At 52.6% G+C, this 27,400-nt stretch overlaps 3 protein-coding genes and 1 long non-coding RNA gene across 13 annotated transcripts in view; 2 read left to right on the top strand and 2 right to left on the bottom strand.

The window, feature by feature from the left end:
* Positions 1 to 17,664, top strand: part of SIPA1 (signal-induced proliferation-associated 1) — a 47,009-nt gene extending 29,345 nt beyond the window's left edge. For 5 of the 8 annotated variants that reach the window (XM_053278255.1, XM_053278252.1, XM_053278254.1 and 2 more), the window contains 8 exons: positions 1,145 to 1,419; positions 2,737 to 2,964; positions 4,714 to 4,801; positions 5,833 to 6,004; positions 7,187 to 7,285; positions 8,119 to 8,197; positions 8,781 to 8,862; positions 10,299 to 11,931. In XM_053278255.1, coding sequence (XP_053134230.1) covers positions 1,145 to 1,419; positions 2,737 to 2,964; positions 4,714 to 4,801; positions 5,833 to 6,004; positions 7,187 to 7,285; positions 8,119 to 8,197; positions 8,781 to 8,862; positions 10,299 to 10,451 — 1,176 coding nt within the window. In that variant the 3' untranslated portion in view covers positions 10,452 to 11,931. Of the gene's footprint in view, positions 1 to 1,144; positions 1,420 to 2,736; positions 2,965 to 4,713; positions 4,802 to 5,832; positions 6,005 to 6,096; positions 6,320 to 7,186; positions 7,286 to 8,118; positions 8,198 to 8,780; positions 8,863 to 10,298; positions 11,932 to 17,302 lie in introns of those variants that run through there. The other 3 variants (XM_053278258.1, XM_053278259.1, XM_053278260.1) reach the window with 3 other exon arrangements.
* LOC128337234 (insulinoma-associated protein 1a-like) lies at positions 15,499 to 16,529 on the bottom strand. The gene has a single exon (XM_053277996.1). It carries the CDS (start codon positions 16,527 to 16,529, stop codon positions 15,714 to 15,716), a length of 816 nt encoding a protein of 271 aa, XP_053133971.1. The 3' UTR covers positions 15,499 to 15,713.
* LTBP3 (latent transforming growth factor beta binding protein 3) overlaps positions 17,303 to 27,400 on the top strand; it is a 49,763-nt gene continuing 39,665 nt past the window's right edge. Inside the window, exons 1-2 of one of the 3 annotated variants that reach the window (XM_053278251.1) lie at positions 17,303 to 17,401; positions 19,387 to 19,503. Coding sequence is in view for 2 of the 3 variants with exons in the window: in XM_053278249.1 (XP_053134224.1) it covers positions 25,230 to 25,503 (274 nt within the window). In the remaining variant the exon portion in view is untranslated. Of the gene's footprint in view, positions 17,402 to 19,386; positions 19,504 to 24,857; positions 25,504 to 27,400 lie in introns of those variants that run through there. The other 2 variants (XM_053278249.1, XM_053278250.1) reach the window with 2 other exon arrangements.
* On the bottom strand, positions 17,640 to 27,228 carry LOC128337355 (uncharacterized). The gene is made up of 2 exons (XR_008312242.1): positions 27,158 to 27,228; positions 17,640 to 18,222 (listed from the first exon to the last, which is right to left on the bottom strand). It is a non-coding gene; the product is annotated as an uncharacterized LOC128337355 (long non-coding RNA).

Consider the following 27,400-nt stretch of genomic DNA (forward strand, 5'->3'; position numbering starts at 1 on the left):
CAGGCAACGTGCAGCTCTCCAGATGTTGACAAACAACAATTTATTGCAGCTGGGGATGATGGGAATGGTCATCCAGCAACATCCAGAGAGCTGCGCGTTGCCTACCTCTGCCCTAAGGGGAATCTCTTACAGGGCTCACCTGGAGTCACCCATCCAGATGCAAACCAGGGCAGACTCTGCTTAGCAAAGGAGACATGTCATGCTTGCTACTGCAGGGCCAGCTCTGCTCCCCAGTGCAGCTCAAGCCAACAGAAAGATCCCGGATGGCTCTCCTGATCAAATATCCAATAAATGCCTGATCAAGCGCCCTGAGCCATTTTTGGAAGGGTAGTATATAAATCCAATAAATAAATAAATACTAGCTGAACTGGGCACAAACCATCTGTGCCTCTAGTTTGCTGCCGCCATCCCCCACCATCCTGTCCCCTGCTGCTGCTGTCACAGTCTTTTTCAGTTTCCACTCCCCCCGCCAGCCCACACCACCTTTTCCCCCTCGGTGCTTCCCCTGCCTGCTGGCCGGCTGCTACTTCCCCCACCCACCTGTCCACTGCCGCCGCCATTTTCTTCCCAGCCACCCAACCTCTTCCCTGCCGGCTGGTCGGCCTCTGCCACTGTTTTGTTTCCCAGCTGGTCGCCACCACCGTTTTCTTCCCTCCCACCCGTCCCCGTCTCTATCCGGCAGTTGCTCGAATTCTCGCGGGAGCTGCCACACATTGGATTAGCGACAAGTATGCCTAAGGGAATTATATATATATACTGTATAAAGAAGATGGCCTGTACAGCACTTCATACATCGTTCATTTAGAAGCGATTGTGTTTTCATTCCATAGAACGGGTGGGCAGACCCAGCCCTACAGTTGTTGGACTACAGTTCCCATCGCCCCCAGCCACAATGTATTGGCTGGGGAACATGGGAGTTGTAGTTCAACAGCGGCTGGAGGGCCAGGTTTTTAAAAATTTTTATTTAACATGTTTTTATTCCTCCCAGAACTTAACTTACATTAAGTTGTGCCCAGCCCTGCCGTAGTAGGTAGTAATTCAAAATTCAGGTTGGGTGGACATGGGCAGCTTGACCGTCTGGGATCCTGTCGGCCTGTAATGCCTCCTTAGCTGTGTGTCTTTTCCTTCTCTCCCTCCCCGGCAGTTGGTGACTCGGGGGTGCGAGACACGGGAGCTGACGCTCTTGCGGAACGGCGTGGGGCAGCTGGGCTTCCAGATGGACCCCGAGGGCTTCGTGACGGAGGTGGAGCGCTTTACCTTCGCCGAGAAGGCCGGCCTTCAGCCGGGGGCCCGCCTGGTGCGTGTCTGCGAGAGGCCCCTGCCCAGCCTCACCCACGCCCAGACCACAGAATTGCTGCGCACGGCCAAGAAAGTCACCATCACGGTCGTCCCCCCGGATGAGAACGGGAAGCCCAGGAGGTAAGTCTGCTGTGTCCTGTGGTGGGGGAAGAGAGAGGTCCACATCTGGATGTTTGTTTCTGTGCCGTTTCCTTTGGGCTTGCTCCTTCTTGGTAGTGATCTCCTTTGCGTAAGGCACTGGAGCGTGTGTGTGTGTGTTGATTTGAGAACTAGCAGGGGGATCCAGAGCAACAGTTTGCCAAAGGAGGGACTTCCGGACGGTGCTCTACAGCGCCACCACTCCACATGGCCAGGAGAGGGTTCTGCAGCTTCCAGACAACAAAGGGGACCAATAGGACTCGATCTGCTCCAGTAAAGCTGCAGTCCGAGCAACTCCTTGCATAGCGACAGACTGAGCTTTCAGGGTGTCTGTCAGAATGATATTAAAGGAAGGTCAGGATTCTCAGGATGCCAAATCTTTCATCTGGTATCGGCTTCTTCATGTGTGCAGGAAACCTCACCGGTTTCCACAATACAGCAGAAAGGGGATAGGTTTTGGCTCCTTCGTCCCCCACGTGAGATGCAAGTCCGGGGAGGGTTGAAGCATAAGCAGGTCCCTTCCCAGTGCCAGATTTGACCACTGAAAAGAGACTGCAGGGCTGGAGAAAGAAGAGAGCTCTCCTGAGCATGTGCAGAGCTCTGTCTGCCTTTTTAATTGTTTATCATGTGTTTTAAAATTTTGGATAATTTGTTGTTTTGTTACATGTTTTGATGTGAGCTGCCTTGGCTGCCCTGTGGAAAGGCAGAATAGAATATGGGTGTGCACGAAACAGATTTTGCGCTTTGCTTCGAGCTCGAAATGGAACGCAGAACAGCCGAAACGTTTCGTCGAAACAGCAGCTTTCAACAAAACAAACTTGAAACATTTTGGGAGTTTCGGCCATAGGGAACAATGGGGAAACTTGAAACACCCCAGTGTTGCCCATGGAGAGCTCCTAGGGACCACAAAGTGGGTTGGGTGGTGGGACATGATGGGTGCTATCTGCCACCCAACCCACAAAAGAAATGGGCAAGCTGGCGATTTTAACCTTTAAAATGTTTAACTTTCCCCCAAAACCACCATAGGATCCAGGGGGAAATTTGGAGAGCATCTGCCAATTAGTGTAGCCAGTACGAAGCTAGATGGAGCAAGGGTCTGACTTGGTATATGCTCGTTTCCTATCCTCCTTAGCCCCAGCACCTCTTTAGAAACTAACGTGTGAGTTGGAAACCCTGCTGGACGGGACTCCAACCACCCGGAGTCATTTTTAAAACCACCCTGAGCCATTTTTGGAAGGGCGGTAGATCCTTCAAATGAATCCATAACTCGTATCGGGCCCGTGTCTTTCCCCTCGGCAGGAGTTTCTCGGAGCTGTACCAGAAGTCTTTGCAAGAGAAGCGGAGGAGTGAGCCACCAGCCGGAGACTCGGAGCTGACCAGGACGGGGAGCGAAATTGTGCTGAAACCGGCCACGCTCCAGCTGCTGCACTCACTGTCCCTGCCGGAGGGGCCCCCTCACAGCCTGGCAGAGGAGAGGACGGAGTTTCTGCGGAGTCACGACGACAGAGAGCCCACAGCGCCAACCTCGTGAGTACCCCCAGAATCCTCGGTCCTTCCCCTGCATCTCCCACAGTTCTCCTCCTCTCCATTAAGCAGATCTTGCCTTGCAGGCTCAGTGCAGGGGCATCCCATTTTCCTTCCTCTAAGCCTGCAGGCCAGCTCAACTTGGGCCCCCAGCTATTTTTGGACTACAATTCCCATAATACCCAGGCACAGTGGCCAGTAGCCAAGAGTTATGGGAGTTGTAGGCCAACATCTGTAGGAGGGCCCAAGTTGGGCAGCCCTGCAGGCAAGGATTGTTAAGTTTTTTACACCTATGGGCCTGTAACAGGGATTCCCAGATGTTGTTGACTCCAGTGCCCATCATCTCCAGCCATAGCCCACTGCAGCAGGGGGCGATAGAAGCTAGTGATTTATTGATTTTTTTTTTTCTTGGAGAACTTTGTTGAAAAGAGGCATATATATATTCTTTGTCATGCTGGTCGTCATTGCCAGCATCTGGGAATTCCTGTTACTGGGAACACTGCTATCTCTCTCTCTCTCTCTCTCTCTCTCTCTCTCTCTCTCTCTCTCTCTCTCTCTCTCTCTCTCACACACACACACACACACACACACACACACACACACACACACACACACACACACACTCACTCCCCAAATCCTCAGGTATTTCTCATGGAGCCTCACCTCATTTAGATAATATCTTTTCTTAAAAGTTCCCAGACAAAAAAATAGAGGGGGAGAGGCGGGGAATACGTACTCAGGGCAGCTATTTTCAGGAACTTTATCCTAGAGATCAGTTTGTTACGGGGCGGCTAAAACATAAAGTTTATTCTTATTAGCTCACCAGGAAGCCAATTAAATTCAGTGCAGAGAAAGATTTCCCACCGACCTCCTGGACACGTCCCCTGGACCCCGAGTTAAGAACCCCGGCTCTAAGGGTCAAGCTAGACATGTCTTGAAGTTGTCTTATCAAGAGGGGTGCTTGGGAGTGGAGACACCTCTTTATGGACTGAAAGCAGCCGTAGGTTTCAGGAGCAAATTCAAACGGGGCCTACAGTGCAGGGGTGCAGCAAAGTTAGCTCTTTCCTCATCATGCTGTTTTCCTGCTGGAAATCCTGCAACTAACCGATTCGGGGGCAAACCACAGTATCGGGCGGGGGTGATTTTCCTCCTCTTCCCCACATTCCATGGTAAGGTTGCAACTCTGAATCCATTCAGAGGCACAACAGCTTGGCAACCCGCTTAGCAGCGTGTCCTAAAGAGCTCTGGGATCCCAGGCTCCAGCTCCAGGTGATAGGTTGGTTGGTTTGATAAAATCCCTAACCCACTCCAAGGGTGGATAGGTTTGGAAACTGCCAGACAGCCGTGAGCCAGGTTTTGCCCTGGGGTTGTCAGGTGCTGACCTTCATCTGACCTTCCTGTGGCTCCATCTTTCGGGTCTAGGGAGGGGAGCTGGCCTTGTGGTAGCAAGCATGAATTGTCCCCTTTGCTAAGCAGGGTGTGCCCTGGTTTGCATTTGAATGGGAGGTGTGTGTGTGAGCACTGTTAAGATATTCCACCTTAGGGGATGGGGCAGTTCTGGGAAGAGCACCTGCATGTTTGCATGAAGAAGGTTCCAAGCTCCCTCCCTGGCATCTCCAGATAGGGCTTAGAGAGATTCTTGCCTGTAACCTTGGAGAAGCTGCTGCCAGTCTGTGTTACTGAGCTTGATGGACCAGTGGTCTGACTCAGTATATGGCAGCTTCCTATGTTCCGATGTCTTGTTCTCCACAGGGTCCCATCTCAGGACATCCCTGCCCTGCCTAATCCTCCTGATCTCATCTTGGCTGCCACGCCCAAGGTCCCTCCTGACCACGGTCCGGTGAGTGTCCTCATCTCCTCCTCCTGCATTTACACAACAGAGCAGGGGTTGTGGGGGTCGACTTTGAGATCTGTCGGTGGCGAGGGTTTATTCTTTTGTGTTGTTGCTTGTTATAGTGGTTTCAGGAAAGCATCCGTCGTCTTGCGGAAAGGCAGAGAATAAATGTCTCAAGGATGATAGGAAGTTGCCTTCTGCTGAGTCAGACACTTGGTCCATCTAACTCAGTGCTGTCTACACTGACTGGCAGCAGCTCTCCAAGGTTCCAGGCAGGCGTCTCTCCCAGCCCTACCTGGAGATGCAGCCCGGACCTTCTGCATGCAAAGCAGATGCTCGACCACTAAACTACGGACAATAATTCCATCAAGACCCATCAATAACACGTTTTCAAGATTATTTCTCTTTGTCACATTCTTAAAAGCCCCAAATTGCATCCCATCAAGAGATCAGGGCAGGAATGTTCTTGATGTCTTTAAGGAAAGATCCGTCTTGGCTTTCCAGTCCCAAGTCATCAGTTTACAATCCGGATTAAGACCCAGAAGGTATATCCTACCTGGAGATGCTGCCCAGGATAAAGCAGATGTTCCCCTGCAGTCTACCATAATGCACTTCTTACTTTTCGCCATCTAAATCAGGCCTGCTCAACTCCGGCCCTCCTGCAGATGTTGGCCTGCAACTCCCATCATCCATGGCTATTGGCCACTGTGTCTGGGGATTGTGGGAGTTGTAGTCCGGAACACCTGGGGGGCCAGAGTTGAGCAGGCCTGGTCTAAATGGATGGACTTGAGGATGCTGTCTTCCCAGCATCTGAGACTTCTACTGAAAAGGACCCTGCCTTGGACCCCTTTCCCCTGAGTCCTTGTAGTATGTGGGGACCTCTCTCCCCTGCACACCCATTACAAAGCCAGATAACAGAATTAAAAGCCACGGTTCTCTGGCGGCCGGGAATGCTGCTCTCGGGACTAAATTCTGCACTTGCTCAAGACGGCAGGATACACAGAGTCACGCTCTGATGGCTGTGTGTCTTCTTCCAGGACTACGTTGGAGATCCTGTGGGGATCAAGAAGGGTCCCATTGTGGGCCAAGAGGTCAAGGGGCCTTCCCTTCAGCCTTCTGGGGAGAGGACCCCTCTGCCCCCCGCAGAGTCCAGTGAAAGTGAGAAGTTCCTGCCCCGGACCCTTTCTCTACGCAACTCCATCACCAAAAGTAAGGCTTTCTTCTTCTCCCCCTCCTCTGAAGAAAACCAGAAAAGGGAAAATGCTTGCCAGCTGCTACAATGGTTTTATTGTTTGTTTCAGTGGACTCCTGCATTGGAAGCTGTTTGGATATCTCAGAAACCCTGCCAGAATCTTGGAGCTATATTCTCTAGAACAGGCCTGTTCAGCTTATGCTGTTTGGGGACTACGATTCCCATAGTCCCCAGCCACTGTGGCCAATAGCCAGGGATTATGGGAGTTGTAGGCCAACATCTGCAGGAGGGCCGAAGTTGAGCAGCCCTGATCTAGAATATTGTTTGGCTTTAAAAAAAGAAGAAGAAGAATACAAAGGACTGTTGGATATTGCGGCGGGGGTGGGTGGGGGGTTACGTTCCATGAAATAACTGTGAAAATGAAAATCGTGCTATAACAGAACTTAAACCCAACCTGAAAAATAGCCTCTTGGGAGCTCCCAAGAAAGCAGCATAGGCTCCTAATTTGCCAGGCTGGGGATTGAACATTTAAAGGGCTTTAAGTTACTTTTAAATCCAACCCCACTTTAGATTAAGTTGTAAATTCTCAAACTTTTCTCAAGCTTGAGAAGTGTCACTGGCTGCCTATTCGTGGTGCACAAATTTAGTTACCGGGTAGCTTTGGTCGTTTGTGGGGTTGGGGATTTAAATGTTAAAAGGCAGCTCCTTTTTACTTTTGAATCCCAGCCATAAAACCCCAGAGAAGAGCAAAACTAGTCCCGTGATCACGAAATGTGTGTACCAGAATGTTGCCTGCGAAAGGTGAAAACCACAGAGGCTAAGCCCGTGAAGGGTCTCTTGCAGTGTTCCCTGTAACAGGAATTCCCAGATATTGTAGACTTCCTCTCTGCTCATCCCCAGCCAAAAGCCCTTGCAGCTGGGGATGATGGGAGTTGTAGTCAACGACTTCTGTGAATCCCTGTTACAGGGAATGCTAGTATAGCTATAAGATTCCCGCAAAGTGTCTGAGACACCCAGCCAAATGAAAGAGCCTTCCAAAACGCGTTGGGCATAACAACGAAAGCATGCTGGCCGTTGAAGAAAGCATTTCTCCCCTTTGGTTCTCTCCCCCAAGTCCAGCGTCCCCGAAATAGCTACCGCCAGCTGTGCTCAGCGTTTGCTTGAGGGCTGAGGATTTGCCCCCCTCTTCTTTTCCGCAGTCCTCTCTGAAGCCAGCGAGTCCCTGGAGGACGAGTGGGAGTCCATTGCCAACTTGGCTTCTGCTTGCAACAGCATCCTGGAAGCCCTCTCCAGGGAAGGTGCGTGCAAGGAAGCAACCCAGGAAGGTGCAATCCACCATCCGGGAGCTGGGGGTCGGGGCAAAGGGCTTCCAGGATCAGGGCCTGGGGCTGGTGGGCAGGGGGTCATTTCGGCGTCGGTTCTAAGGAGCAAGTGAGGGCGTGTGGAGGGAGATTCTGCCTCTTCAGGATCCAGGGAAGGTGCTGATTTGGCCCTGGAGGGCCCTATATGGCAAGGGTTCTCAGATCTGGGCCCCCAGATGTTGCTGGACTACAACTCCCATCACTCTCAACCACAATGGCCAAATTTATTTATTTGAAATATTTATACCCCGCCCCTCCAGTGCACTGTGGCTCGGGGCGGCTCACAACAATAAAGCAGATACAATATACAATCAAAGCAATATAATTAACCAAGTTCAGTGAACAAGTGAAAAGTCCGGTTAAAAAACCACAGTCAGTATTAAATTGCAGATTCAAAATTTTAAAAGCTAAAAATTGAGAACTATAAAAACGCAGAACTAAAGAAACTACCAGACACAACCACAGAAGGGGCATTAAAAAGCCTCTTTTAAAAGATGTGTTTTTAGTTGTTTTATAGAAACACTGAGGGAGGGAGCATGGCGAAGCTCTTCAGCGAGGGTGTTCCAAAGCTGAGGGACCACAACCGAAAAGGCCCTGTCTCTAATCCCCACCAATCAGATCTCTGTTAGTGGCGGGGCCATGAGCAGACCAAAGGGATGATGGGAGTTGTAATCCAATAACACAGAGAGAGAGAGAGAGCACGTATGCTCAGAAGCACTCTTCTTGTTCCATCTAGGTCTCTGACCTTCTGCCTCTTTTCCTCTCCCCAGGTCAGCATGTGGTGGAGAGCAGAGAATCCTTGTGCGCTGCCGCCCAGAGGGGCCCGAGTCCACCGCAGCCCACTGAGGAGTAAGCAGCCACTCTGTGTGTGTGTGTGTGTGTGTGTGTGTGTGTGTGTGTGTGTGCGCGCGCGCGCACGCGCATGCATCCGTCCGTCTGTGCCTGTCGGGGAGGAGGGGAGAGGTCTCATCCACCCCTCTGCCCCCATACGTTCCCCGGAAGAAAACAAACTTGGAAGAAAAACCCAAAATGTGAAAAGAGAGAGAAAGTGTTCCTAGAGCACGTACAAGATTTACTGAATTCTGCTCCCGTGTTCTCTGCTGCTCTGCGGGGAAGAGCTAGAACCCACGGCTTGAAATTCCAAAGAAGCCGGTTCAGGATAGACATTAGGAAGCATTTCCTAACTTGTTAGACAGCGGAACAGCCTGCCTCATGGAGTGGCAGACTCTCCTTTGCCGGAGGTTTTCAAGCAGAGGCCAGACAAGCCTCTGTCAGGGATGCTGTGGTAGTTCTCCAAACTAAGAAGGGGTTGGACTAGAAGCCCTCCCAGGTTCCTTTGCAGCTTTAAAAATCTAGGAGTGTGTCTGTCTCCCCACAATAATTTAACAATGCCTTTTTGCCTGCTCCCCACCAACCCTTTTGCCTCGCTCAGGTCCCAGCGTGCGCTCAGCCTCGCAGACAAGGTCTTGCATTTGGAATCCACACTCAAGCAGCTACAGGAAGACCTTCAAAGGGTGAGGCCGCCAACGGAGGCAAGGGACTGGGCAGAAGAGGAGACCACTCAGGACGATCCGATCAACACTTTCTTGCTCAGAGGATGCACGGGGGCTGCCCAGAGGAGCAGGATCCGTGCATGCCTTAGGGCAGTGCTCGTGTTGGAAGGAGGAAATTCTCCAAAGGAGATTTTGGAGGAGCTGTGTCCCCTGCAGCAAACGTTGTGCTGCCTTTGAGGCAAACGTCATGCATAGAAATGTGAAGACCTGGCGGGGCGGGGAATGGAAAATCACAGTGGGGGGCGGGGGTGTCATTTTTTTTCTGGGACAAAATGGGTTTCCTCCCCATTTTTCCAGGCCTTCTATCTCTAGCCCTGCGTGCTAGCCTTATGTTTTAGCCAGTTAATGCAGGAGCTGGCTGGTCCATACTGTCTGTCTGTCTGTTTGTTTATTTTATTTGATTTCTATACTGCCCTTCCAAAAATGGCTCAGGGCGGTTCACACAGAGAAATAACAAATAAATAAGATGGCTCCTTGTCCCCGAAGGGCTCACAATCTAAAAAGAAACCTAAGAGAGACACCAGCAACAGCCACGGGAGGGATGCTGTGCTGGGGGTGGAGAGGGCCAGTTACTCTCCCCCTGCTAAATAAAGAGAATCACCACATTAAAAGGTGCCTCTTTGCCAAGTTAGCAGGGGCATGAATGCTACGTGTGATGTTGGTCTCCATCCCTAGGGATGGAAAAGAGGTGACAAATTCAGTGTGTTATCGTGCTTTTCTTGTCCCTGAGCGTTGGGTCTGCAGCAGTGGCCAAATCTACGGTGGCATTTCAAAAGCCATTTTTGTGTGTTTTTAAAAAAACACAAAAACGACGACAAAGTTTTAGTTTTGTCGGTGCTCTCAGAGAGATGGAAATGAAAATAGGCTGGCAGGTCCTCCAGAGACGACTCGGGGGAGCAGGGCTGCTCAACTTTGGCCCTCCTGCAGATGTTGGCCTACAACTCACATAATCCTTGGCCACTGTGGCTGGGGATTATGGGTGTTGTAGTCCAAAAGCAGCTAGGAGGGGAGCAAAGTTGAGCAGGCCTGCTGTGGAAAGAGCATTTGGTCATCCTGATCCTGCAAACCCTTCCCTGCAGTTTGATCTTAATGGTTTGGGACCAGGGATAAAGAGGTTGCAAGGATGCAGCTGTAAATGTAAGACTGCTGTTAACTCTTTTCCATCTCTAGCAGGGGGGCAGATGCTGCCCAAAATCACGGTGAGCCTTCATCCCCTGAGAGGGTCCTGGTGGCCAAAATTTGTGGGCCCGCCTCATGGCCCGAGTTTCCAATATTGGGCCTTGCTCTCAGGGTGCCGGGCAAGTTAGAATTCTGAGAAGGGGGTCTAGGGGTTTGTCGGGGGCTTCTCGGCACCCTCCATAAGCGAGGCCTCTGACCTAGTTTTCCTCCCGCTCCAGGAAAAGGCCGAGAAGGCGGCTTTGCAGGCAGAAGTCCAGAGTCTTCAGCAGAACACACTGCGCCTGAAAGAGGCCTCGGAGACCGCCGCGGCCCAACTCAACCAGGTCACGCAGATGCTGGGGGGGCCCCCGACACCCCCCCACTGCTCCTGAGGCCTGAAGACCCGCCCGCCCCTTTTCTCCCGAGGAGGGGGTGCCTGGCTCTCTCTCTCCCCGAATTTAGTTGGGGCCCAACAGAGACTTGGAGAGACTGTACAGCTCCTAACACCTGACCTCTTTGTTGTTGCCATTCCCCACCGTCCGTCCCCCCCAGTGCTCAGGACAGCCCCCCCACATTGGCCTGGTCAGCTCTTGCTGGGGCATCTGATCAGCTCTTGCCAGTGTTTGTGGGGTGGGTCTGTCTCTCCACAAGCTTCGGGTCCAGAAGGGTTAGGGGCAACCTGGCCTTCCTTGGGGAAGACGAGCTCTTTCTCCCCGTCTCGGCCAACAGGCTCCGACCACTTAGCAAGACTGTCCGCCCACCCCCTTCTTTTAGGGGACTCCTCCCACCCCCCACAACCTGTTTGTGCACCAGACTTGTAACGTTAGTTTGCAGCCGTACAATCCGCCAGCCCATCGGGGTTGGCTCAGGGTTGCTTTCTAATTTTGTAATTTTTTTATTTTAATTTTTTTTTTAATGGAATTATGATGTGGGACTTCTCATGGCGATTGCCGCCAGGTCCACGGGGCCCTCGTGGCCAGTCAGAGAACAATTAATTCACCAGGCAATAACTGCAGATCATCTCTGAAGTCAAGGGGGGTGGAACGTGAGGTTGAGGAGGAGGTCTTTTCTCGTGGTGGCATTTGGGGGGGTGGGAGGGGTTAGGGTTGAATAAGCACTGATCTAGGCTGCAACGGTGCCTCTCGCCTGACGGGGGCGCACCAGCCAGCACAATGGTTAACTGTGAACTTTCTGAAAGCTGTGACACAACCCCAACCCAGACCTCGTCCTGCCCCCCCAGAACCCTGCCTGGTCCTCTCTTCCAACTCTCTCGTTCTCTTTGGCCTCTTCCTGGGTGACTCGCTCCCAGCGGTGCTATCCATCTCTCATTTTCTGTTCCCACTGCCCTCCTTCCAGACCTTGAGCTAAGCCTGCTCCGTATCCGGAAGCTGGAAAGGGCTGTGGAGTGGGGTGGGGTCCTTCTCTCCTGCTGTCTCTAGATATCCCTTATTCGGACATTCCGTTGTTCGCACCTGTCTGTGCACAGGTGCGTGTTTTTGTGTGAACGGCTGTGTGGGCGTCCGTTCTCAAGAGCAAACCCAGGCCCAGCTCTTCACTAGTGCAACTTATGATTTGGAAATGCTTCCGATCCGGACAGAGTGTCTGGATCGTACATGCAAACGGAGCACAGATGGTGTGCACATTGACCATAATGTATGAATAGGGGTGTCGGTCCTGTAAATATTTTCCAGAACCTGCCTCCTTTTTCCTCCTCCTTCTGGGACCAATGTTAAGGGAGGGGAAAGGGGGCATCAGTTGTCCACCCGTCTGTCTGTCCGTCCATCCCCCGAGCCTCCTGCCCGTATCGGAACTGAATGTACAGACAAGCGCGAAGTTTCCCCTTGTGCAATAAAACCTTGATCTGCAGCCACAGCCGTGGGTTTTCCTGTCGTCTTTGCAGACCCCGTCTAGAAACTGAGGCCTGGAAAGAAAACCGGTGGTTAGGAGCCAGGGCAGCAGGGGACAGCTGTGTGTGGGGAGGAGGCTGAGGGAGGAAGTTGAAACTCTGTGGGAGTCCCTGCGTTTCTCTCGGGAAGAGCCTCCCCTCCCTCCCCAGCAGATCTCGCAGAGTTCACGGCCTGCATAATTCCGGGCGGTTTGCCTCCTGGGGCGGAAGCTGTTTCCATGCTTGTCCGGACTCGTTCATATGAGACTTGTATTTAGCGGTTTGCTGCTTCCGACCAGGCTGTGTAATTATCCAGTGGGCTGAATCCTAGATCTTGCGGAGGGCATTTTGTCATCAGTATAATGGACCCTGGGGCGAGGCTTTTCCTCCCCCACAATCCCCCCCCGCCTGACTTTCCTGTTCACTTTTTCCTTGCCGCCTCCGCCCATTCGCTCTTGAATTTCCTGCCGCCCAGCCCTCTGCCTGCCCCCCTACCTTGCCTCGCTGTCTCCGTGTCTTTTCACTTGTGTGTTTTCTGGGCTTTTTCTACTCGGGTTTCTCATTGTCAGACCCCCCGTCTGCCAACACTATGCAACCTCCCTGCTCTCCTTGGACTCTGTCTGTATCTGTATTTCCCCTTGCAAAATTAGATTTGCACTGATGCGACGCTGTTTGTCAATGTTTCTGTTGCTGACAACTTCCTTTGAGCATTTAGTTGGTGAACATCTCATGTCGTCCCAGCCACACAGCTAAGGTATGGGTAGGAAGCAGACCTATAGTCAAGAGCAGGGAGGTTAGGGGCAGCTTGCCCCCCTAAAATTGTCTCTGCCCCCCTAAATTTGTTGTTGTTATTTTTAATAACGGAATGTTGCTTGTACTTAAGGCTGATGGGGGCAAGATAAACTCCCTCCACCCACCGCACTTGTTTTTGGTGGTCCTTCCTGGACATTTAGACTGGCTACCGGCCTGGCAGGCAGGCAGAAGGATAGCAGATGCTAGGCAATTTTTTTGACTTCTGGATTGCTTCTGTATATATAAAAAAATAAAGTGCACAGATGCTGCTACTTTGAGCCTAGATGGCCCGCAGAGCCTTCTAAAATTCTGTCGGTAGAAAGGCATGCAGGCTTCTGGGCCACACAGGGCTTTTGTTTGCCTGCTGAAGACGTCTGTGACCATCAAACGTGGTTTGCATATCCTTTTGCCCAGGCAGCTGTGAACTGGCCAACAAAAAATTTAGCCTGGCATGTATTGCCTCTGATAGTAACCAGGCCGTTAGTGGAAGATTTAGCACAGCTCAAAGAAGAGGCAACCTGCTTCTAAGGTCTGGGATTCACGTCAGTCCCTTCAGCGTCTGATGTGGTCAGCTTCTCAAAATGTTGGGAATGTGTTTTGACCAAAATTCCATCCCTGCCCATAACAGGCTGTTCCAGAATGTGGCACACCTTGATGGCTGGTACTTGCTCTTTTAGGGGTATGCATTTTAGAGCAGGGGATGGACTACAACTGCCATCAACCCCAGCTAGGATATTGAAATACAGGAGCTCCTAACTTTTTATGTGTGTGAAAATAACAAGCACCTCTGAGCGTACATGGAGTGTCTTGCCCATTTCCCTTCCCCATGGCCACACCACCTGAGTCTGGAGACAGACCTTTTGAGGCAAAGGTGGCAGATGTGATTTTCAGGAATGCTAGAGCTCTCCGGCCCCTCTCCCAGTAGGAATCACCCCCACTGGTAGGATCTATCAGCCAAGCAGCTTCAAGAATATTTAAATGATGAGATAAATTGGCAAGTAATATATTTTTGTGTGCTTTTCACGGCACAACCCAGCTTTCTGGAAAACAGGAGATAGGATTTTGTGGCAAGGCAGCAGAATTCCAGTGAAGAGGATTCAGTTGGAGGAAGAGCAATTCCACACCTGTCTATGTATACATACTAGTAGTCCACTTAACAGTGTTAATTACCCCTTCAAGCCATTATTGGACACTGACTGAAAGGTTGGCTAAAGAGAGAAAAGGCTGGACTCTAGACACTGACAGCAAGTAAAAAGTTACTCAAATGCAGAGATCGGACCATTCACTATTTTTCAGTTCAGGTTCATCAATTTTATTTTATTTTTAACTCTCTGGCTCAGCTCCATAACCAGCTCAGTCCTTTTGAATTGGTTCCGCTTCATGCAGAACAATATCAAAGTTATTAGCTTGCAATGATACTTTAACATGCAGAACAATGTATTTCTCATGGTTTATTTTTTAATTTTTAAAGTATTATTTACAGATAAAATATACACAGCAGGATAAAAAGCAGAAAAATGGAACTTCAGTTTTATTTTGCAGAGGCTATCACTCTTTTTTGTTGAACTGTGCCAGTTTAGGTTGGAGGCAACCAAGAGATTTTAGAAGAGGACCTGGGATTGCAATCTTGCGTCCCCAGACATTGGACTACAACTCCCATTGTCCACAGCCACAATGCTACAACTCCCATCATCCACAGCCACAATGTCCTTCAGCCATTTTGTTTCAGTTCACTGAAGCAGGGCGGGGGAACAACTCTGAACCAACTTTTTGATTTGGCTACAAGTTTTGATTAGACTCCCTGCAATGTGGGGAAATGGAATGGACTTTTAAATAATATTTCTTGGGCCTGGTTTACATACATAGCAGGATTATGTGGTAGAGTCCTGCAATGGGAGGATGGGCTGGACCATTTCAGAGTGCAGGGTGGTGGTGGAAATCACATCTCCATGGTTTTTTTGTTTTGCTTTGTTTTAAAAATCTTAACTCCCTGCAAATCGGGCAAAGAACAGCAGGGCTTATGCGTTGGTTTTGTAATTTTTGCTCTCTCGTTCTTCTTTCTTATGGGGCATGCATTAAAAAATGGCATCTCCTACCTGCAGCCTTAAAGTGGTGCAGTCTCTTCTAAGGATACCAGGCCTGAGATAATGGCCCTGAAGTTACAAATAGGAATTTTCATCCATGTCCAGAAATTGTGGATTTGAAATCAACACGTCAAATTAAATTATTCCAAAGGAATTTGGGGAGATATATATAAATTTTGTGGAGCATGTCTGCCTCCCTCCCTCTCAAAGATGTCCAGTGATACAAACTCTCTTCTGCACAAATGGTTAGAAAAGACACAAGATTGACTCTGCCCCTCCAAAACACTTCCATTCATTACCATCACACAACTGCAGTTACCAATCCCACCTGTCAACATCCTCAAGCCCCCACTTTGCACCCCCACCTGGAAAATGAAACCTGAAAAGTTTGCTTCTCAGATGGCTGCAAAAGCCTCTTGCATCGCAGCCTGTGGATCTCTTGTCTCCAGGTGGCTTGGGAGAGGATGAGCACGTCTGAAACTCCCATTCTGACCCTAGCAACGCACCCCAGTGTTTCAGGCAGAAGCGACGGATGATGACAAGGCCAAGGCTTTCTTTGTTGCCTGAGCACAGATTCACGCTAGGTCCTGGCAACGTTCAAGATTTGTGTAAAGCTCCGTTGGTCCGTTAGATGGGGAAGGGATTTCCCCCACCCACCCACCCACCCTCAGCCCCACTGGAAAAGAGGATCTACTTGGGCTCTGCTTTGGTCAGCTGTGCCTGCTTCTGAGTCACACAGAAGTCATTTTCAGTTGTGCATACTGAGCCATGGAGGAAGGCCAGTGGGGGTTTGCGGCTGGCCCCATAGTGGGGGCATCGGGAAAGAGCCTGGCTGGGAGTAGCAGTTGTCTTCTCGGCACTGACTGGAAACCACCTGTCCAAGCGGCTGGACTCTAAAAGGGCTTCTTGGGCCAGGAAGCACAAGGTGGGAGGAGGTTGCCATGGAGACGCTGGCTTTCGGAGAGGACCGGGCCCGTGGCGGAGTGGAGGGCCAAGTGCTTGCAGAGATAGGCCCGGCGCCGGAACCGCTTGGGGCAGTGAGAGCAGCAGTAGCTGCCCTCCGTGGGGCCGGGGTGCGGCGCGCTGGGCCCATTGGCCGGCTCGGGGCTCTCGTTCTCCTTGGTGCCGCCCACGTGCCCTCCGCCCCGAGGCTTGTGCCAGCGGCGGTGGGAAGCCAGGTTGGCCGGGCAGCTGAAGGCCTTGCTGCATTCGTGGCAGCGGTACTCGACGCGGGCGATGCGGGAGCAGCAGTGCTGAGCCAGGGCCAGCGGGCCCGGATAGGACTCCTGGCACAGCTGGCAGACGAAGGCGCCCAACAGGACCATGGCCGCTGGGGCGCCCTCCCTGGGGGCCCCCGAGCTGGCTTTCCTAGTCAAGGGGTTCGCTGGCTTCGTGGCGATACAGGCGGAACTGGAACCAGGGACCTGTGAGGCGCAGGCGGGGGCGGATTCGCCGGGGGCCGGGGAGCCCGAGTTGAGGCCCCGCTCGAGGCAGCCGGCCAGCGGAACGGTGCTCCCCAGGCGCAGGGGGCCCGGGACTGGGGCCCAGGGCTCCGGCAGCGCCCCCACTCTGGCCAGTCTTCTCTGGGTGGAAGGCAGGGCCGCCCCACCAGGGAGCGATGCAGGGAGCGTGTCGTCCCGGGGCGGTCTGATCCTGTAAGAAACAGGGCCCTCTCGGCACGTCCGCTTCACCAGGAACCCCCGGGGCATCTTGGAGGGGCCACAAAGGCGGGCACGCTTCGGCCGGGCTAGACCTTGGCCCAGACTCCGGGTGCCCTTTGGGGGTCTTGGTGCTTGGCTGGCTCTTCTGACCGGCCTAGGGTTGGCCGCGCCGATGTGGAGGCTCTCTTTGCGCAGCCCGCTGCTTCTCTGTGCTGCCTTCCGGGCGGCTGCTGCTGCTGCTGCTGGTGGCTGGAGCGTCTTCCCGCCAGGCCTGGAGCTGCTTTCCGCGAGAGACGGGTCTGGCCTGGCTTCCTCCAGCCTTCACAGCTCGTGGGTCCGCTCAGCGCTTTTTGCAGCCAGGGCTGGTGGGCCTTCCGTTCCCTGCCTGTGCCTTCCGCGTGCCGTAGCCAGCTGGCTTCTGAGCCAGCCTGCCCCCCTCTATAAAGGCCTGGGCTCCTATTGTGTGGGCTGGAGGCTACAGATGGCAGGTGTGGGTCAGCCAATGGGCGTTGGGCTGGCTGCGTGGCTGAGGGTCCCGTGGGGGGCAGGCAGCAGATGGGAGCTCTGGGCCTGGCACGTGGGCCCTGCCATTATGCAGATTGGGGGCAAAGGGTGGCACACGCCCGCCAGCCACAAAAGAGGGGTGTGCTGCTGAGCGGATACCCCAGGGAGGCTGACAGCATCTCCTAGGCCAGGCAGGTGGGGAGGGGAGGGGAGGGGGGCCCGCTGGTGGGAGGTTAACCCTTTGCTGAGCCCTTTGGCAAGAAGAGGGTGGAGGTGGACAGCTTCCAATAATATAGCCTGCCATTCCTGCTTTTCAGGGTGCATAAAGCCAGTCTGGCAAAGGATGCCTGCTTTAATCTTGTATTAACTGTCCGAGTCGGAAGTCTAGCCTATCTCCTCTCTGTGGCTTACACCAGGTAACAACGATTGTTCTAAAATGGCTGTCCAGCCATGATTCTGTCTCTGAGTTCAAACAAACAAACAAAAAACCCTTTCCTGTTTCCCCTGAACCACTGAAAGCCATTTAGTCAGGTTTGCACCTTAAGAACGTGTTCGAACTTTCCTTTTACTTATTTAGCTGCTGGTTTGTTTAGACCCCCATCTTTTGGCCCTACCGAGGGCCTTGGAGGCAACAAATGAGAAACAAACAAGGTGCAGATTTAAATTTTAAATGAAGCTTCAGTGATAACAAATTCACAATTAACGGACCAGAAATTAGCATGGGTGTATACATTACAGGAGGAGGAAAATATTTTGCCCGTCCACTTGATTTTGTCCCCTTTCTTTCCCTGTCAATAACAAAAACAATAACTTTTGTTAGTATGAGTCTCTCAAATGAGTGACACCGTCTGTCCCGCTTCTATTTCTTGTGAGGGCTACTTTGGAGTTCTTTGTGATGGAGGCAAAAGTACTCTGTCCATGCTCAAAAAACGAGCCTTTCTTGGCTGAGATGTCTGAGGGCAACCTCTTGTTACTGAAGACAGATTCTTGGGGGAAATATCTTGGTGATGAGTCCCAACAGCTTTGGGGTGGAGTAGGGTGGAGGAGCTACCATTTATAACACCAGATCTGTGAGGCAAGAGGGTAGAGCCAGTATTGGTGGGATATATGAACAGCCTCTCTTGCCAGAGCCCTGATGCTTGGAGAAGATGTGTGAGTGACGTTTACGGTTTGGTTTCCATGCTCAGGAGAGTGACTCTTCCTCTTGAATTCACCTCGCTTCCCAACTTTTGGCATCCTGGAAGGAGAAACCACATCAGCCATCGCGTGGACGCTGAATGCATAGGAAGCTGCTGTCTGCTGAGTCAAACCCATTAGTCCCTCTAACTTACTCTTGCCTGCTCTGACTGGCAGTGGCTCTCCCCAGGCAGTCAATTTTCTCAGCTATGCCTGAAGATGTCAGGGATTGGACCGGAGAGCTTCTACATGCTTGGCAGATGCTACGGTCCCATTTCCTAGATGCAAAAACACCACCCCATTGCCACCTCCATGATCAAGTGACCCAATTGGGAACTATTCATGCCAGTTGTAGGTTGGTGCTCCTGGTCTTCTAGAGGAGAGGTTCTCAAGCTTGGGCACCCAAATGTTGTGGGACTACAACTTCCATCATCCCCATGTTGTAGGCCATCTACATCTGGGGATGCTAGCTGGGGAACCCTGGTCTTAGACCCTGCAGGAGGTTGGATTCACACACATATGGCCTTCATCAATTGGATTCACACTGATATTGACTCCATTTTCTTGCTCAATACATGGCGGTGGGTCTGACCACATGGAGAGCTGGTTATGGGAAGCTAGCTTCTGCCCGTGACCACACTGTCATGGCAGGTCGGGAACCCATAGAAGCAGGACGTCTCCACTGTGCTGTGGATTTTGGAGAGGCCACCCCAGTGAAAGTGTGTGTGTCAATCCACTGGATGCATCCGTCGGTCCCATCATAGATAGCTGCACCCGCTTTGAGCCTCATTATTCCAGACCCAGCAAGCCTACTTTGGGCCAGAACTCCATCACGCCTTAAACCTAGCACCCAACTTTAGTGTCTAATCACAACTTGACCAAGGACAAGAGTGCCTCTGAGCATTCATAGAGTGTCTTTTCTCACGTCAGAATGACCACCTAGCCTGGGAGGGGTTCCAGGTCATAGAGCTGGGCTGCTAGATAGTCTCCAGCCCCAGTAGCTCCTCTTTTAGACATGTAGAAATGTGGTGTTTGTTCTTCTCGGTACAATTCGAAACGACAATCCATTCTCTGTCGGGAGGTATGTCTAAGTTGGCCATGTTATTTAGCTGTGTTGCAAATGCGGGCAATACGTAGCTTTCTAAACGGATGAGGAAAGTTTTTGCTTATCTGCTTACTGTTTGTCATTTCTACTCACCCCCACCCCTCTTCATTTTTCATGCAGGGGGTGTTCTCAAAAATGCATGGATAGATTATGTAAAACAGTCAAGCTGTTGCTTTGAGTGGTCAAGCATCTGATTTGCATCCAGAAGGTCCTGGATTCAGTCGGCAGCATCTCCAGGTAGGGCTTAGAGCAGGAGTGCACAACTCAAATGCCACAAGGGGCCAGAAACAACCATGACATGCTGATTGGGGTGGGTGGGTAGGTCAATTTCCAGTGCGTCGATTATTCCAGTAAAATTACTAAGTATTAATTAAAGCAATTACTAGTTACTTGTGGGTGGGTGTCCCCCCCCCGCCGCTGGGGCCCACAATTTTAACCAAGAATAAGCAGGCAGAAAATAAGCCCTGTCCCGGGGGCTCAGTCAGTGGGGCACCTGACTATTCCAGCCCCACACAAATGCCAAGCTTTGTGGGCCAGCAAAAATGTCCCTGTTGGGCCAAATCCGGTCTCCCCCGGGCCATAGGTTGTGCAGGGCTGGCTTAGAGAGACCTCTGCCTGAAACCCTGGAGAGCTGCTGCCAGTCAGTGTAGCCGACAGTGCTGAGCTCGATGGACCAGGGGCCTGACTCGGTACCAGGCTGCTTCTGTAGGTTGGCACCCATGGCCACAAACATCTCTACATGAAGATGGTGATGGTGATCATTCATAAAGAGGCTGCCCTCTTAAAGAGACGGTTTTCCCCCCTGCAGATTAAGTGGGCTACTCTGTTTGGAATGCCGGCGTTTTTTCCAAGCGGGTTTTTCCGAAGGCAGTTTTGAAATGGCCCCCAGGTACTCCCGTTGCCAAAGGTGGAAAGAAACACCAGGGCAGAAATGGGCAGCCGCCAGGCCGGGGAGGCCTTTTCCAATTGTCCTCCCCAGCTTTTCAGCTGCGCCTTGCTCATTGTATGCGAGAGGCGCAGTTGGCCTCAGATCTCCGAGCACACACACACAGGGGGGATAAACACCCCCCCCCAGCCTCCACCCCCTGCACCCTTGCCCCCTGCTCCCTGGAGAGGGAGGCAGGCCCAGCCAGCAGCTTCTTGCCCCATTGAAATGGGCTGCGCCCCCCTCCCCCCAGGAAAGCCAAGGAGTGTGTCTGAAAAGCACAGACACGCGCCTGCCCTGACCCTCTGACCCCCATCTCCATAAAGCTGCGAGGCCCCCTTGCAGATGCCAGACAATAGACCCCTCCCCGTCATCACCATTCCCCCCCCTTTTCTGGGCTGCCTGCGGTTAACCCCTTAGGCCCAGGCCTGAAATAGCCAGGCTGGGAGAACAAGGGGGAAGACCCAGGGACTCATGGCATTATAGATCCACAGAGCGGGAGGAAAGCTTGCAGGCCATCCTCCAACCCCCTGCTCTGACTAAAGACCTCCAGCGAGGGGGAGCCCACCTACTCTCGGGAAATGGGTTCAGCTGTTGAAATGCTCTTAATCCTTGAGGAATTCCTCCTAATGTTCAACCAGATTCTACCCTCCTGTAACTTAAGCAGGCACTGGAACAAATCTTGCCTTTTTGACTGGATAAGTCGTCATAGTCGTAGGGTTTTAAAGTTGGGAGGGCCTGGGAGGTCTTCTAGTCCACCCCCCTGCTTGGTGTAGGAATCTGTCACAGCATCTCTGGTAGATGGCTGTCCCGTCTCAGTTTGAAAACTTCCAGCAAAGGAGAGCCCACCACTTCATGAGGCTGGCTGACTGTTCCACTGCCTCCTCCTACAGTCAATAAATTGCTCTGCATCCCTAGCCTAAATGCCTAGCCACCCACTTCATGAGGCCGACTGTTCCACTGTCTCCTACAGTCAAGAAATTGCTCCGAATGCCTAGCCTAAATCTGCTTCCTTTCCATTTCAAGCTTCCATTTCAAGTTCTAATCCTGCCCTCGGGAGCAACAGAAAATAAGCCCACTCCACCCTCTACATGACATCTTTTCGGATATTTGGAGACCATTCTGGTATCTCCACTTCCACTTCTCTCTTGCAAGTTAAACATCCCCAGCTCCTTCAACTGGTGTGAGTGGAGAGCTGGTCTGGTGGTAGCAAGCAGAACTGGTCCCTTAGCTAAGCAGGGTCTGCCCTGGTTGCATATGAATGGGAGACTGGATGTGTGAGCACTGGAAGAGATTCCCCTTCTTAGGGAATAGGGCTGCTCTGGGAAGAGCAGAAAGTTTCAAGTTCCCTCCCTGGCAGCATCTCCAAGCTAGGGCTGAGAGAGACTCCTGCCTGCAACCTCGGAAAAACCGCTGCCAGTCTGTGTAGACAATACTGAACTAGATAGACCAATGCTCTGACTCAGTATATGGCAGCTTTCTATGTTCCTATGTTTCTCACAGGTCTTTGTTTCCAGACCCCATACCATCCTGGTTGCCCTTTTCTGAACCCCTTTCAGTCTATCAACATCCCTCTTAAAAGGTGGGGCCCAGCACACTGGACACAGTGCTTCAGATGAGGTCAGGCAAATGCAGTATGAAGTGGAACTCCTGCTTCTCCTGACCTGGAAACCATGGTTTGATTAGAGTACACAGAACCACATGCTTATAGAAATAAATGAAGGGGTTCATTTATTTTATGAGAGGATTGCTGGTCTTGTGGTAGCGAGCATGAATTGTCCCCTTTGCTATACAGGATCCACCTTGGTTTACATTTGGATGGGAGACTACATGTGAGCGCTGTAAGATAATTCCTTTAGGGGATGGGGCCGCTCTGGGAAGAACACCTGCCTGCTTGCGTGCAAAAGGTTCCATGTTCCCTCCCTGGCTGCATCTCCAGATAAGGCCGAGAGAGAATCCTGCCTGCAACCTTGGAGAAGCCGCTGCCAATCTGTGTAGACAATACTGAGTTAGATGGACCAAGGGTTGGACTCGGTACGGTGGAAGGCAGCTCCCTATGAATACAATGGCACTGCTTCTCTGGAGCACCCTATATGGTAGTGTGGGAGGCAGACAAAGACTCAAAGCCAGTTTCTGACCCATAACCAGACGTCGTCCCACATGGCTGCCATTCAGTGAGGCTTGTGCAGGAGATCTTCCTTCTGGCTTCTGCCCTGGGTTAATTAGAGGAAGTGAGATGCTCTTTGACAGTTCTGGCTCCAACAGCAAAATGGCTTTAGTTGGCCTTGGTTGCCATACTGAAAGAAATTCTCCCCATAACCCACTAAACCATGATTGATTTCTCAACTCTGTTTTTGGTCCTGCTCTCCTTCAGGGCTGGTTGACTTCGCTGTGTGTGTCATTGACCACTTAGTCATTCCACAGCCATGATTTTAGTCGCTTTTATTTTAAAACCCACGTAGACTGCCTCGCCTGACAAAGGCAGCCCAAAGCAGCTTCAAATTGAAATAAAGTCCAAAAGCGTATAGTTGCAGCCACTGTGGTCTTTACCGCAACCATACTATAAATCAAAACAAAATAAACATTTTAAAAACCAGTTTTTAAAAAAGAAATGTTTCTAAAACCACTGTATTTTTTTTTAAACAGACATTAAAATAACACACATTTTAAAAAACATTGTTGAGGCAGTTCCTTTTTTTGTTTTTTTTCTTCATTTGGTGCAGAAAAAACAGGATCTCGCCCTGGATAGCAAGGGTGTCATTGCCCCCATTTGGACATGGTTCAAATTAGGTACATTGTACAGAGGGATTGAAGCACATTTGGGGAACATAGGAAGGTGCCATATACTGAGTCAGACCATTGGTCCATCTAGCTCAGTATTGTCTTCACAGACTGGCAGCAGCTTCTCCAAGGTTGCAGGCAGCAATCTCTCTCAGCCAGGGAGGGAACATTGAACCTTCTGCTCTTCCCAGAGCGGCTCCATCCCATAAGGGGGTATATCTTACAGTGTTCACACTTCTAGTCTCCCTTTCATATACAACCAGGGCAGACCCTGCTTAGCTAAGGGGACAGGTCATGCTTGCTACCACAAGACCAGGGGAGAAGAGCTGGTCTTGTGATCATGAGCATGAATTGTCCCCTGTGCTAAGCAAGATCCACCTTGGTTTGAATTTGGATGGGTGACTGTGAGCGCTGTAAGATATTCCCCTTAGGGAATGGAGCCCTAGCTCAGTGGAAGAGCATCTGCTTGTGAAAGGTCCTGGCAGCATCTCCAGCCTCAGGTAGGACTGGGGGAGACTCCTGCCTGAAACCCTGGAGAGCCACTGCCAGTCAGTGTAGACAGTGCTCAGCTAGATTGTCCAAGGATGGGGCCGGGGCCATAACTCAGTGGCGGAGGAGCCCCTGCTTTGCATGCAGAAGGTCCCAGGTTCACTCCACGGCAGCATCTCCAGGTAGAGCTAGGAAAGACTCCTGCCTGAAGCCTAGGAGAAGCTGAGCTAGGAGTAGAATACTAAGAGAAGGCAGCTTCCCAAGTTCCTTTGTTACACTCGGCTTGTTTATAAAGCAGGCCTGCTCAACTTCGGCCCTCCTGCAGAAGTTGGCCTACAACTCCCACAATCCCTGGCTATTGGCCACTGTGGCTGGGGATTATGGGAGTTGTAGTCCAAAAACAGCTGGCGGGGGGGGCAAAGTTGAGCAGGCCTGTTGTAAAGACATAGTAGCAGAGGCAGCTGCATTGTACTAAGACAGATGATGAGCCTCCGTCCATCTAGCTCAGTATTGTTGACACCGACTGGCAGCGGCTTCTCCAAGGCTTTGTGGTCTTACCCAGCCAGGGATTGAACCTGGGACCTTTTGCGTGCAAAGCCGGTGCTCGGCCACTGATCTACGGACCCATCCCCAAGGTGAGATAGAAACATGTCAGATAAAATGCTACACTCTACCCAGAAGACTTATGAGACAGACTGATTCATGCCACTGGTGCAGCTCAAGCTGCAGTCTTAAGAACAGATCCCCGCGTCTATCAGCGGCCCAGAGCCAGGAGAGTTTAATGGAAGGAACTTCCATGTCAAGCAGTAGTCTACCTCTGAATACCAGCCCACAGGGGAGGACAGGTCTCCTTTATGCCCTCTCACTGTGGTGCAACATTTTCCGGCCACAGATAGGACGCTGCTGCAGGAGGTGGCCCCAACCAGGCCCGATCCAGACACCTTCTGCGAGTAGATGACTGCAGCCAGACGGGCCAACTAGCTCAGAGCAACGGTCACGTGAAGGGCCATCGCTCAGAGTTAGAGCACCTGCTTGGCTTTTAGAAGGTCCCCCATCAGGTTTAGTCCCTGGCAGCAGCACCTCCAGGTAGGGCTGCTGGGATGGGAAAGGCCCCTCCTTGTCTGAAACCCTGGAGTGGTGGGGCCGCTGCCAGTCCGTGCAGACAGTACTGCCCTGGGTGGACTGGTGGCCATCCTCGGTAGAAGACCCATCATGTAGGGGAAGGAGGCGCGAAGTGGTAGTGGTGGTGGCCGCCGGAGCCACCCAGCCGTCGAGGGCGCAGCTCCCTCGTTGCCCCCCCGCCCGGGTGTTGATCTTCTTTCTCCTCTTCGCTCCCCCCACTTCGCTCGCTCTTCCCTCTCCGCCGCGCCCCCTGGCGGCCCGCCCCGTCCATCCGCGGCTCCCCTCGGCGGCCGGGAGCCGCCTCTCCTCCCCTGGCTGGCTGCTCCTGCCGCCGGCGCGGCGTCTCTTGGCCGCGCGCCCAGATTCCTGCCCCCGGCTGGAGATTGGCTGCGCGGCGAGCGAGCCAGCGGCCCCGGCGGAGCGAGCGAGAGCTCTCCAGCCTGGCAGAGGAGGCGCCTGCTGCTGCCCCGTCCCCCCTCCTCCGCCGCCTCCTCCTCCCAGTCCCCGCGCCTGCCCCTCTCCCTCCCCGGCGGCGGCGGCGGCCCCGTCCTTGCCTTGCGCGCAAACTTTTCCTCGGGGCGCCCCGGCGAGGCGCGCCGCTCGCCTGCGCTCCTTGGCGCCCGGGCCGGCCCTCGGCGATGCTAAGATGCCCTCGCGGGGGCTGGCCGTGCTGTGGGTGCTGGCGCTGGGCTGGACGGGCGCCGCTGCCGCCGCCGCTGCCGCCTCCTCCTCCGCCGGCCCCTCGGAGCGGACGGCGCTGGCGCGGGAGCGCTTCAAGGTGGTCTTCTCGCCACTCATCTGCAGGCGGACGTGCCTGAAGGGCCAGTGCCGGGACAGCTGCAAGCCGGGCAGCAACATGACCCTCATCGGCGAGAACGGGCACTCCATGGACACCCTCACCGGCTCGGGCTTCCGCGTGGGTGAGCAGCGGCCGCCGCCGCCGTCGGGCGGGACGGGCAAGCGGTTCTCCGGGTTGGGGACGGGGAAGGAGCCAACTTACTTCGGGCTCGTAGAGGAGTTATTTCGGGGCATCTGGCTTACTTTTCTATTTCTATTCTGCTGGTCCTCCAAGAAGGCTGGAGTAGTGCCAATAGTCATGCTTCTCCTCACAACAACCCTGCGAGGCAGGTTAGGCTGGGAGAGAAGTGGCTAGCCAGGGTCACCCACTGAGTGTCATGGCCGCACTGAACTCGGGTCTCTCTGGTCCTGCGCAAAGAGGCACCTTTTTAAAGGAGTGATTATCTTCCTTGAGCAGGGGGAGAGCAACTGGCCCTATCCGTCCCCAGCACAGCATCCCTCCGGTGGCTGTTGCCGGTTTCTTTTTGAGAGTGTAAGCCCTTTGCAGACAGGGAGCCCTTTTATTAATTTATTTATATCTCTGTAAACAGCTCTGGGCACTTTTGTTGAAAAGCAGTATATAAATAAATATCCGCTGTTGTATTCGTCCTAGGCTAGCCCAACACACTCTAACCACTACATCACACTGTCTGTCTGTCTCTCTCTCTCTCTCTCTCTCTCATATGAAGATGTGAAGCATAGCTGGTTTGTCAGGAGATCTGCTTCCGTCTGAACTTCCTTACCCTCAGGAAACTGTGGGCAACCCTTATTTATTTTTACATGTGAAGCCCACTCTTCCTCCAAGAAGCCCAGAGCGGTGTTGATAATTATGGTTTTTCCTCACAACAACCCTGTGAGGCAGGTTAGACTGAGCGAGCAGTGGCTAGCCCAGAGTCCTCCAGTGAGTTTCATGGCTGAAGGGAGATTTAGATTCAGGTCTCCCAGGTCCTGGTCCAATACTCTGGCCACTACACCTCTCTCTGGCTAGGTCGTTGCCTCACCTCTGCCCTTGTCACCGACAGAGGCGTGTGGTGTTGCTGCTTTTTAAATCAGTATTTTTTGGGGGGATTGAGGGGGCCCACAGCGGAGACAAAGTGCATTTATGGGGGGTCGAGTTGTGCCCCCACATATTAGATTTCTGAAACAGAAGTGGGGGGGGTGGAAAGCCGTTGTCTAGAGGGGGGCCTTGCCCACACTGCCACCTCTGCCTCCCCTCTGGCGTCTCCCTTGCAAACCCTGAGGCGAATTTAACCCGAGGCGAACTCCTGCTTGTCTCGGAGGTGCTTTCCGTTCAGACCGAGCTGTGTGTTTACTCTGGCGATGACGTCACTCCCAGCACATGGGGAGCCCATTCTGGCATGTGGGCATGCCAGCCCCACAACTCCAGGGGGTTATTCAGAGGTCGTTACTTTGGGTCGAATGTTCACCAAGGGTTGCACTATTTACTCCAGGGGTGGGCAAACTGGGCCCTCCAGCTGTCGCCGAACTACAACTCCCATCATCCCCCGGCGGGGGATGATGGGAGTTGTAGTTCGACGACAGCTGGAGGACCCAGTTTGCCCACCCCGATTTGCACTCCCTGTTTTGGAGGCTGATGCTGTGGGCCTCCCTCACTCCAGAGCACTTAACTTGACACACTGTTTTCAGATAACACGCACGCTGCCAGCGCCCCTCCCTCCCGCCCCCACCGCCCGTCTTTCCCTCTCTCAACTGCTCTTGGCTGGCGGAAAACCTTACCTCATGTCCCGGCCCGTCTCCTGGGGCCTCAGAGCTGCGGCTGCTCCACTCAGAACCGTTAGCCAACCAAGCATACGCACCGATCCACGCTGAGACGGGAGCCAAAGAGACTTAGATGGGACTTAATTCCACCAGAGCTTGCCAACAGCTTACCCGCCCAGAAACCTGTTGTTTTCCGTGCCAAGAGGTCTGCTTTCAGTGTGAGCTACAGTCCCCGCTTTCGAATGTAAGTTGGAGTTCCTG

Source organism: Hemicordylus capensis, chromosome 14 (genome assembly GCF_027244095.1).
Source record: "Hemicordylus capensis ecotype Gifberg chromosome 14, rHemCap1.1.pri, whole genome shotgun sequence".
Taxonomy (NCBI): domain Eukaryota; kingdom Metazoa; phylum Chordata; class Lepidosauria; order Squamata; family Cordylidae; genus Hemicordylus; species Hemicordylus capensis.